Genomic DNA, 12,703 nt, shown 5'->3' with positions numbered 1-12,703 from the left:
CTTAAGCCACACACATACCTGGGCCCCTCCTGCAATACAGAGAGAAAAGGCTCATTTTGTTCATTTCAAATCGAAAAACTCTCAACTGAAATGCTTCATATTACATTGCTTCCCTGTTGTTTGCTTACTTTTTCTTTCTCCTGCATTTGGCCTGTTCATGATGGGATAAGCTGGGTATCACAAATTTCTCCCCCAAAAGCCCAACATATTGGTGGCCCAGCAGTCTGTGGGAGGGCAGCCACATTGTGGGCTGACATGGACAGGGATCAGCTCCTTGTTTCCAGCCCCACTGCTCTTCACTTTTCGGCTCTGGGAGAGTAAGGAAGCCCTTCCAGCCCTGTTTTCTTCCCACTTGTGTTTGCCAGTTATCATAATACTCCTGACAGAAACTGTCTTAGATTATTGAGGGATGAGTAAACCACTGTGACAAGCTTACAAGCATGGTATGATTTACAGTCCAGTCTTCCATTTATGTCACTCTCTATACTGGGAGATGAGCCTACAGGAAAGCAGCATTTCAGTTTATTGCCTATGAGCACAACCTGCCTTCCTCAGCAACCCACACGAGTTACGTGCCTTCCCACAATGCTTTAACTGCCCTCTGGTGTCTTCCCTCAAAAGAACAGCCTTTAATCCTACCATCCATCAGCTGAGCAATCTCTGAGACAAAATTCACCATCATAAAAGGAGATCTGGTTCACAGCTGGGCTGAATTTAACCCTGAGATATGGGAGGAATGCAGGAAGCAGAGCTGTCCACCTGTGCTGACACATCTCTTGTGTCACTGTGCAGACAGAAGGGCACTGCCCCAAAGAAAAGAGTATCAGCATATCCATTCAAATCCTCTGCCTGGAAAGCTACCACCACACAAACACTAACTTCTCAGTAAGATGGACTACTTAGGCAATAATATCTCTAGATTTCTTTCAACTAAGTCCGGCTTTACAGAAATGACAAAGTGAAAAAGTCTGTGTCTCCTGTCTGAAAATGAGGGTACAATCTTTATTAAGTTCATTGCCAAATATTGTGCAGGCTTGGCAGGTAGTGTTTGCAACACTGGGTTTTAACCATTACTCAGCATTTCATGTCAGGGCCTGCATCTCTCTCCTTGCATGTCTACTATGCTCCCATCACACTTTCAGATCTTATGAAATAATTTCACCATTCCCCCCAAGTTACTCGGTATCCCATACTGAGTTAATTTCCAAAGAACAACCTGACATGCAAAAGAAAAAAAAAAAAAAAGCTACCGAAGTCTTTACTTTTTCAACCCCAAACTATTTAAAGGCTGTTTTTAATCCAGAAAGGAAAACACAGACTAAGCAGAGAATGGAGAAGGACTGGAGCAGGCTCTTACCCAGTGATCTTTCCTTTGTTTGGTTTGCTGACCGCACAACGGGAAGACTTGCCCGCGTGCGGCTGCCCCTCGAGAAGGGGGTTGGAGAATCACCTTCAGACATGGCCTCTAAGGAATCAGCAGATGCTTCAGAGAGGTGCTCTGTGTGCTCACCCAAACTGGCCTGCGGGCTCTGGGACGGCTTTGGGCTTCTTGTCTGCAAAACAGAGCATTTCCTTATCACTATACTGAAACCAGAGTGGGGGAGGAAAAAAAATCAAAGAGAAGGAAGGAGTCCAAACTTCTTCAAATACTGGTATGCTGGAGGTCACTTCTGTGTAGATTATTTAGGAAAAGTGTCCTTGGACATTCTGCTGCAGTTTATAGTTGTATATCCACACTGCAAATTTTGTGGCTAACAAGGCCCTGAGGATAAGACGTGCTGAGGAGATGTACAGCAATGCCATTCTCCTTGTCCACACACACACACTCTAATTTTATCAAGTCTGCTAAGAAAAATCCTCTGAAAAGCAATACTGTAATGGAGATGTAAAGCTATCAATTTTAGTATCTCTGCTGTGCCATCTATGCAAGGTCCAGGTCATGCAGCAAAGCCAAAATAGCCATTCAACATTTCTAGTTGAAATTCCAAACAATTACTTTATTTTTTTGTTGTACCAGCATAAATCAGAACTGTCTTCATTAACTCACCAAATTAGCTATGACTTTTACTGGGAAATCATACTAGTAAATTGATAAACACAGTTGCTGGGAAAAAACCCAACTCTTCCAGCAAGGGAGAGATATGGTTTCATTTATGTATTTCTACCAACTCTTCACTGTAGGATCTGCCTAGTAAAAACACACTCAATAAGAAATAAAATGTCCTGAACATTTTTTGCAAACTATAAATGACATAAGCCCTTTCCACAAAAAGGCATTGCTTTAAGAAGCATAGTCAGTACTGTGTAGTGAAACCCCCTCACAACCACATGTATTATTACTCTGGAAAAATAATTTCCTGGTCTCTCTCCATCAAACCATATCACAGCAAACAGGAACATACAAAGCAGAAATTCAAAGCAAAGCAAGCTTACTAGGTTCCAAACCCAGTATGTAAATATGAACTCTATAATCAGCACCAGGCACGAGATATCATTAAAATTATGTGTTTTTTCTCTGCCCTATCATTTAAGGTCAGATGCTATTACGTTAAAAATCCCCTTTATCAAAATCAACTTCAACTCTAGGTTTGAAGATGCTGTCAAGATCCAGAAAAGATTATGCTTCTGTCTGGAAAGCTAAGCTAACTAATCTTGCTGACATCTGTTTGTTCCAGTGTTTTTTCAAGTGAAATGAAGAAAACTTATTTCATCAATAGCATGCATCACATAATATTCCTTATGTGACTTTGAATGTATGAAGAACTTCAGCTTTTATTAAATCTTCATTAGCTAGCTGTAGATGGCTGTTCTGGTCAAGCAGTGAAGTTGCTCACAAATCACAATGATTAGACATACGTCACAGGAAAGTAAATCCTCCAGAACGTCTCACTTTCTAAATGCTAATATTAAATTAGTAGGTACTATCCAATGTCCTGCAATGAAATTTTTCAAGAGCATTGGATTTTACACAGGACTTAAAGCTAACAACATTTGTTCTAAAGTATGCTTTGAAGTGCCTCTGACGTGGTCAGCACTAGTCTGCAGGTCGTAAATACAGGGACTTGTGCCAGGAAAGTTACAGAGGTGACAAGTGACCTGCAAACACAGAAAAGAATCTGATAAGTCAGTACTTCTTCATTCAGCTTTCCAAAATGGCTTAAGAACCATCACTGCTGAAGTATTTTGTTTACACAGGCATATTATGGAAGTATCACCAAGCCAAGACATTACAGCTCTGTAGTTCCTTGTAGTGATTAAAAACTTATCTGTATAAATCCATTAATAGGGAGCTAGAAGGTAGATAATTCTCCCTTTCTAGAAAACCATGACTAAAAGTAAAACAAGACTTTAAAGAAAAAAATAAAGACAACAAAATCATTCTGCAAAAGATCCTTAGTTTCAGAACTTGTTGGGAAGGACACTGCTTTTGTTCCTTTAAGAAAATACATACCATATGAAAATATGGATCAAGCTTATTTTGCTTTTCTTTTGCTTACTTTTTTCTCTTCAATTTATAATAAAATAATCCCCAAATGTCACTGGAGACATGCAGTTTCATGTATATTGTTCACTGATAATATGAACAGATGCATATTTGAGCAGTAAGGGGACACTTCATTACCAAAATCAACAGACACAGATTTAGCTGAGCATTTGCCCAGCATGTCCTGTCAATGCACAGATGGAGCCAACCTCAGCAACGCTGTGTTTCTTTGGGTGTCCCTGGGGAAATGCTGCAGGACCTAAGACACAGCATCCCAGATATCCAGATCTCCACAAACGACATTGTGCCATTACTGTAGCTAAATCTGTTGGGTCTAGCTGAGACAATTTTCTCCATAGCAATCCTCCCAATGCTGTACTTTGTATTGGTGGCTAGAAAGGTGTTGATAACACACCATTATTTCTGCTACTGTTGAGCAGGGCATGCATAACATAAAGGCTCTCTCCAACATTCCCTCACTCACCCAGGAGACTGTGGGTGGGCAAGATCTTGGCAGAGGAAATAGCCAGAAGGGCCGACCCAAACTGACCAAAGGAATATTGCATACCATTTGATGACTGTTCAGCAATAAAAGCTAAGACAAAGGGGGAGGAAAGGGACCATTTGTTACTGCATTTGTCCTGTGGAGCAACTGGTATGTGTACTGGAGCCTGAAACCTCACTTCCTGGGAAATGCCTGGCCATCACCTGCTGATGGGGAATAGAGAATACTTTGTCAACCTTTGCTTCTATACGTGGCCTTTGTTTTTTATTAATTAAACTGCATTTATCTGAACCTATGACATTGTTCCATCTTATTTTCTCCCCTGCACTCCAGCAGAGGAGAAGGGATGGAGTGGCTTGGTGGGTCAGCCAGGGTCAACCCACCACATTAAAAAAGCCCCCATTTCTCACCATCAATACTGCAGCTTTCTGAAGCAATCCAGAGGCACATAATGGATTCCACCTAGATACAAAGCCCAGTCCTCCTCTTAATTCACCAGCTCAAATCCATAGGAGCTCCACTCTGGTAAGTGGAGTGACACAAACATAAAGCCAATGCAAGCTACAAATGAGATCCACCAAATATACACATACATTTTATGAAAGGCTTCAAGCTATTTGCCATTCTCAACTCCTGTAAACAATACATTCCAGGATTCTGAATTTTAAACAGATTCTTTAAAAACTCTCAAACTCAGCAACAACGGTGCGTATTCAAGTAACTGAGTGACATGAGTGCATATTTGATAGGAAAGCATTTTTATTATTGGCAACAAGCCCTAAGCTTGATGCTACTTAATACTGAAGTGGATTCCTAGGTATGACTTTTTTAGGAAAACCAACCCATGCAGGGGACAAGGAACCAGCAACATTTACAGAGCTGTAGCTACAAGTACTTGTAAAGATTATCCGACCTCGTGACAATTATTCAGGATGTTGATTCTAATATCAAATAAGAAAAATAAGACAAGTGTCAAATAAACACTTAATAAGTAATGTCATATATATTTTCCACTATATGTTCACTAATATTAAAATGCTTAAAATAATACTTCAGCAAGTGTAATTTTAAAGACTTTTCAGGAACTAGCACACAGTACAAGCTTTCACAAAATAAACATGGACCCCAACAGTCAATGTTTCATAACCCAACTAGAGTCATCATAGTCTAGACTGCTGCTATGTGAGTCAGAATGGTGCTGTAGCAAAAAACCCTGAAATATCTAACAGAGAAGCAAACTCAAGATATGCTCACTAAGGAACAGCATTATCCAAAATTAACATGTGTAAACAGATACTCTACAGAGGCAGATAAACCCAAGGAAATGCTGGCAAGATTTTGAGCCACCTTTGCATTCTGATGCAAACTTACATGCAATTACACAGTGCTTTTTGATGACTCTTTTACTTAGGATATGCTATTTTATTTACAAGGATACAGATCCTTGTAACCTTTCCAGGGTATATATTTAAGTATAGCACATGGAACTAGCAATTACAGAAGATCCAGTATCTTTCAACCACTCTTGGGATTGGACAAAGAATTAAAACTGCAGTTAATCATGCCTCATGACTGACATCTGTCTGCTACAGCTTGGCAAAAGAATGCACTTTCAGTACATCTGCTTTAGTCCTTTCACTGACTCAGAAAAAATAAAGAAAAAAGTGCAAGGTTCTTTCAATGCAGTAAAATTGCAAATAATTAGGAATGAAGTCTGAAAGTACCTGAATAACAAAAAATTAAATACTGCAGAGATGTCAATGTAATGGGCAGACATGGAGTACCAGGGATTTTCATGAAGTTCTCTGCATGCCTCTGCCTCTCTGTTCACATTTGTCCACACTAATCCTCTCATGCTTTTGTTCTAGCTGGTTTTATGTTTCTGCTCCTCATAGTGTTCCTCTATGCTCATTTCAAGTTATTTTTTATACTAATCTATATAACAGAAGCCTTTCTCCCCCTCTTTTCCATTCTCTTGCAAATTTGCTTCACACATTTCCATAGACAAAACAGAACTCAGAAAAAAAAAACCTGCACAACCTGAAGAAAATTTTAATTTCATCTCTTGATCAATTCTTGCTTTTTATTTCTTCTTTCCAGTAGCTTCCCTAGCCCTTATCTTGATAGAAACTTATCTATTCAGTAAAGGAATCTTCTATGTCTTGGAAGTTGCTGGCACTCCTGGCAGTGTACAAACAGTAAACAAAGACACCAAAAAATAAAACAGAGGTAGTAAAATATATTTTTCTAATCATGTACTCTAAAGAACATAGCATAGGCATCCCCTCTCCCCCCACATTTAAGAGTCTTCTTGACATTTCATATAGAGAGGAAAAATTAGTAGAATAATGGAAGCCTACTCTTCTTGACCTTCAAGTAAACCACTTGTCCTGTGACATGTGCCAAAGATGGATACAGGACATGTGACAGACTGCAAATAGGCATATAAACAGGCTGTGTTTAATGTATGATGAGTTTATTAACACTAAAGTATTGCCACAGCACGTGAATTCTCACTACTGCAACAACACTTCATCACAATTGTGTCAGATCCACGTTATTATTGTCTGAAGGATGGATCTGCTTTTTCCACAGATACAGAGTCTTGGGGTTTCCATATTAATGCAGGAGCAGCGTTTTACTTGTCTGGACATGCTATTAGTGACACATTACTGCTGAAGAGAAAGCGAATACTACCCATATTATCTTGTTTTTAACCATTTTCCATATTTTTCCACAGCACTTTCTCAGAAAAGTTAAAATGCTTATACATGTCTGTATGAACTAAAGTTCATATTACCTCTGTGCAACTGATGTATTTGGATACTCTATCTCACTGGGGGTGGGGAGATGACTCAGCAGCTGAATGCAACATTAAACCATCTCTCATGACAAGCTCACTTCTGTGCTTTTGGTGCTGTTTCACCATTAGAAGGTGCAAAATCTACGGCATCTTTCTTTCAGACCATCATCTGGAAATGGTTCCATGCCAGGAGCAGGCACATGTCAGCATCTGTGCTCTCCAGAGTGAAGAGTGGGAGGACAGCTACCCACTTCCCTGCATGCAGATCCTGTAACTATTAGTTATACTCCTCCCTGATGCCTGCTAATGAACTAGCATATGTCTCTAGCTTTCATTTCTCTATTTCAAACCCAAACTTTTCACTATTTTCTGTTGAATCAACAACGAGTTACCAAGCCACTTCTTTCTCACAAGCATGTCAGTTTAGTGGCAATCTTGATTTCTATGGTATGAACATCCAGAATTATTTCCTCTTTGATAAGGAGAAACCTAAGCCTGAGCCATGGCTGCCCACCACCCTGTGTTGGGTTGGTGTGGCCAGAAATGTGTATTCTCTCACCATCTGCTGAAGCCGGTGGGGCAGTGACCCTTATCTCTGTGGCACATACCATCTGCTAATGGGCCATCTTTAAGACAAGGTGGGGCAATCATCTTTATCTTTTCCACAACCCATCCTCCCTCCAGGAAGATATCATCTGCTGCTGGGCCCGTTCAGTCCCACTGCATGACTGACAAAATTCCATCATCCCACTAGGAGATGCTCCACCCAGGGGGAGGAGCCAAGCCTTTCCTACCGAGATAAAAACTGAGATTTTGGACACCAATTATCCATCTTTCCACTGGATTCCAGAGGAAAGCTGGACCTTTCCACATCATCTCTGGACCTTCAGAGGAAAACTGCACCTTCTACAGGAGCACTGCTTCAGCTGAACCACATCTGCCAGGAGGATGCAGCCACCATTTAATGGGACTCCTGCCAACACCCTGACTGACAGGGTGTCAGGCTGTATTCTGACTCTGTCAGAATACACTTCTGTCAGTGTTTTGGGTTCGTTCTTTGTAATATTGTATTTCTATTTTAATTTTCCTAGTAAAGAACTGTTATTCCTAATTCCCCTATCTTTGCCTGAGAGCCCCTTGATTTCAAAATTATAATAATAATTTGGAGGGAGGGGGTTTACATTCTCCATTTCAAAGAGAAGCTTCTGCCTTTATTGGCAGACACCTGTCCTTCAAAGCAAGACAGACCCCTAGCACTGGAGCAAGGTACCCCATTGCCTGGAGCCTCCTTGGCTCGGGGGCACATCCAGCACAGGATGCTGCCCGGGCCGCCCCTTCTCCGCAGCACTGCCGGCTCCTCCAGCCCCGCGGCCCCGGGGGAAGCTGAGCTCACCATGCTCACACACGAGCCATGCCAGCCGAGCACAAGGCACAGAGCCCTCCCCTGGCCACCTGCCGTGAGGTCACTGAGCCAGGCACTGAGCTCAGCGTACTGCGACCCCGAGGTACTGCCCCAGAGCAGATCTTCACATGCTCTGAGAAAGGCAGGAAACAGACCCAAGAGAACTTCTGCAAGTAAGGGAAAAGAAAGCATTCCTCCTCCTCCCTCCCATGGTGAATGAGGGGAAGGTAACTCAGTCATCAGCACCAGTAATGCTCAGTCAGAGCCACACACTATTCACAGAATTCACAGAATGACTAGGTTGGAAGAGACTTGCAAGATCATCAACCCATGCCCTAACACCTCAACTAGACCATGGCACCAAGTGCCACATCCAGTCTTTTTTATAAACACATCCACGGATGGTGACTCCACTCCACCTACTGTCACTGTGACAGTGTGAGGATGCTCCAGTGAGTGTCCACTTTACTCAATTTGGTGAATTTATTTGAAGGCAAAACTCCTCTCTGCTATGACAGGATCTTTATCATCACTCTGTATTCACTGATACTGACCCCAGTTTCTTCCACCTAGAGGAAAAAAAACCATGTCTAATGATGTGGCAGAGTTATCTGCCATATTTTTAGGTTGTAATGATATTCAAATCATCCTAAAAATCTGCACGTTTTCCCACGAGCCTTGCTAGCTCCTGTTGGTGGCCAGCTGCATGCTCCCTGCTGTGGCAAGCTGCCAAAACTCATTTCTTTTAATCCTGAGTGCTCTGAATCACCAGGCAGGACATTCACAGGCTGCTCCCCCTTGGCAAGACCATGGCTTGCTCTTCAGCAGGTTGATCCCCAGAGTTAGCAGAAAAAAATTTTCATGAAACACTGTTATAAATTACTAACATAAAACAACATTTTCAAACCTTTTTTTTTTTTTTTTTTTTTTTTTTAACTATAAGCACCTAGATAAATTGCAACCTGTTTTTCAGGAAAGCTGTGGTGTTTATAGTAAAGATATTCATTAGGAGCAATAAAAGCTGTAGGTGCTCAGCACTTATGCTGCCAGACCTCTTATTCAGATGTTTAATTGCAGGAACTTGCATTTGAAAATGCTGCCCTAAGGAACTCAACAGCCTGTCTAAGAGCAGCTTAATTGGTCCAGACAAGTCCAGACTGAAATCTGCAACATGCTGTGGCATCTCTTTGGAATATGTGTAATATCAGAAAACCCAAGCCATCCACATTAAAGTGTAAAAATACTTCACAGTATGTTTCTGTCTAAATCCAAGGTTTTCTTTTTCTATAAATGCCTGCCTGAGATTTGAGGGTAGAAACTGAAGTAAAACAACAGAGAAAACTATTAGTCACCCACTAATAAAAAGCAAAAGTCATGCTTTACTTAATGAAAGAAATCTTTTAAATAAAATCATTTATCTCTCTGCTTTATTCTAATCCTTTGTCATGTGAAGAATTTATTTATACATGAGAGTTAAATTAAAAAAGCCACGGATCACCTCACTATTTTTCCCTGCAAAGGGTTCTATGGGTCCATCAATTTTCCTCAGAACAAAATTTTGTCTTTCACAGTCTCTGTCAAATTCTTGCATCACAGCTTCAGTTTATTATTACTTTGTTTAAATAAGTTATCCATAAATTCCAGCCTGGACATCAGCATTTGTCTTAATTAAAACCTTATGGCAGTTTCAGTTGGAAGCTATTTTTCTTTTCCCTCCTGAAAAACTCTACTGTGAAGCATTCACAACCCAGCACGACCCTTTGTTCCATCCAGGAGATGGCTGCGCTTCATCAGCAGCGGGTGAGGTAACTCCTACCTACACAATCCCCAAAATCGCCATGAGAACTCTGAAGATTAAAAGGGATGATTTAAGCAAAAACTGTCATTATGCTGATTAAAGGGGAAAGATCTCTACATGCTTTAAACCACATGCAAAAACTAAGGGTGGGGGGGTGGAGAATACATACCAGATGCCTAAATGTACCTAGGGGATAGTGAGTTCTGATTCAAAAAGATTATTTACCCATCCCTGTTCTCCCACACACGTCCCTAAGGAACACAGGAGGAGGGTCTGTTTCTGTGATGTCTGTTTCCCAAAGCAAAGCAACACAACACAACGATCCTGGAAAAACCTGTTTTTCTGCATTTCTACAAGCTCAGCAGGTGCTCTGCATTAACACAGCTGTTTACAAATACCCAAAAGAGAGCCCAATGGACACGGGGCCGGTGATGGGAGCGAGGTGGGCAGGGACAATGGCCCAGGGCCCAGCTGCAGCCTCTACTCATGGGAGTAAACCTGTTGTAGCACTTACTACAGCTTGTTGCTCTGGCACCTGCGAGAATTAGGTTAGAAGCTCCAGCTGCTCCTCCCTCCCAACTTGTCACCTTGCTCTTTTGCTTCTTTTTCCCTCCCTCGAGGCCACCTTGGAATGGAGGGAGAATCCTTCCTGCTCTCCACACCTCAGCCTGCCCCACCCTTCCCTGTGCATCTTTATTGGCCTCCTTAAATCCCGACAGGGGAAACACAACTCAGGTGCAAATGAGCTGCTGCCACCCTGCCTGCTCCGAGCCCTCCCACCACACATTATCTGGGTGCTTTGTTTGGACTGCAGCAGAAACCATGCAGAGGCACCTTTTATGTGTGCATCTACAAGGCCTGTACACATTCACTGCCTCCCTGGGGGAAAAAGGTACCTGTTGTAGACATCCATTCTGTATGGTGTTACAAGCCATGTAGAAATGGAAGAAATGCTCAACAGGATGAAAGGTGAAATACAGGTGATTTCAGAGGTACACATAAGATAATTCTGCAAGTTGCAGAACTAAGATTTGTTGCATGTTCAATACAAAAACATTTACTGCTCTGCCCACAGAGCTGTCCTTAACTTTGTAGCAAGACTTTCACCACCTAGGCCAGTTCCAAGTATGTAAAAATAGAGATAAAAACCTGGAATTGGGACAGTGTTTAGGAATCACTTACTTATCTAGGAGCTCCCATTGAATTTTGGTGGATTTCAGAGAGTCTAATACAAGAGCTTCATGTCTATCATGCCATTAAAGGAAAAGTCAGAATTTAGAAAATTGTCAGAGGACGCACATGCATCACACTCCCATATGCAAGTAATCTATATGCATAATACTTCATTGCTGTGAAATACACAGAGACAAAGCATGCAGATTCATATTTATTTGAGAACTTTAGTTGTGAAGCAAGGCACACACAATTAAAGGGTAACAAACTCAATTCACAGCAGAGTGCAGAAAAAAGAAAGTACAGTACTAACTCTCTGAGAGGATTCAATTTTCATCATGTACCTTTGAATGTCAAGTTCTGAATGAAGGGAGACCAACATGCACTGCAAAACCTGTGGATCAGAGAGAAAAGAAGGGGAGGGGGAGAGATAATTGTTAACAGGAAAAGGAGAACAATAGAAGTTAAAAAAGAATAACCTGTACATACTGAAAGTATACTGAATAAAGGAAGAGAAGAGAAGAGAAGAGAAGAGAAGAGAAGAGAAGAGAAGAGAAGAGAAGAGAAGAGAGAGAAGAGAAGAGAAGAGAAGAGAAGAGAGAGAAGAGAAGCACTGAAAAACAATGAAAGAAATGCACATGTGGCAGAGAACAATATGCTCTATCAATACTTAATATACAATATTCTCAGAACTCTTGCTGGACTCAGTTCAGATGTGCTACATGTGGTTGTATGTCAAAGAAACAAAGAATGTTCTAATATAAGAGTTAATGGCTGAAAGCTGAGCCATAGAGTTTCATATATATATATATATGAACCATATATATATATGTATATATATAAACCATAACTGACAAATAACAAAACATTCTTCCTGAGAAATGATACAACTCTTGGCTGGAGTTAGCAGCAGACATTACACTTTTGTGTTTGTTTCACACTTATTACAGGGACATGGAATCCTTCAAGCAGAACTTAGAAATACTGTGTAATTCATGAGTAACCACAACTTTAAAAAGAATAAGAGAAACTATGGTATGAATAAAAAGCCTTTGCCAATCACATCTCTCTTTACTATTCTACCTCTGATCTTAAACCCCACAGAATGTGAGAATTTGCTAAAAGGATTTTAAGGGCCAAAAAACCCAACCTTTTTTTCCTCCAACACATGAACAAGATGCTAATTGGAGGGGAAATTGCCTACTTCTGTTTGAGTTCACAGAGGTGGAGGTCCCGTATTTTCCTTAATCTTCATTTGCCTGTGGGTGGAGGTAAGGGAGATTTTTGTAGAGTGCTCTGAAAACCTTCTCCAAGTAATCAATTCCTCCTTCAACAGAGTCAGGCTCCCACAACTGCTGCTTCCCTGTTCAGAACATGCAACTATTCATCCCAGGCAAAGAAATGCAACTGCTTTAACAACAAGGACATCATTGTTAAAGAATCTTATTTAGCAAGTAATTATAATGCCAACATCACAATTAAGAGAGTAATTCAAAAAACCTTTTGAATTTTACAAACCCAGAGGATATGAGCATGTG

At 41.0% G+C, this 12,703-nt stretch overlaps 1 protein-coding gene across 13 annotated transcripts in view; it reads right to left on the bottom strand.

Moving 5' to 3' along the window:
* Window positions 1–12,703, bottom strand: part of KIAA1217 (KIAA1217 ortholog) — a 343,074-nt gene that overhangs the window by 90,524 nt on the left and 239,847 nt on the right. For all 13 annotated transcript variants that reach the window (XR_008839723.1, XM_056483268.1, XM_056483273.1 and 10 more), the window contains one exon: window positions 1,358–1,553. Coding sequence is in view for 12 of the 13 variants with exons in the window: in XM_056483268.1 (XP_056339243.1) it covers window positions 1,358–1,553 (196 nt within the window). In the remaining variant the exon portion in view is untranslated. The remainder of the gene's footprint in view (window positions 1–1,357; window positions 1,554–12,703) is intronic.

The sequence above is a fragment of the Oenanthe melanoleuca genome, chromosome 2, assembly GCF_029582105.1.
Source record: "Oenanthe melanoleuca isolate GR-GAL-2019-014 chromosome 2, OMel1.0, whole genome shotgun sequence".
NCBI classification, from domain to species: Eukaryota; Metazoa; Chordata; class Aves; order Passeriformes; family Muscicapidae; genus Oenanthe; species Oenanthe melanoleuca.
This window is presented reverse-complemented; position numbering and strand designations above follow the sequence as displayed.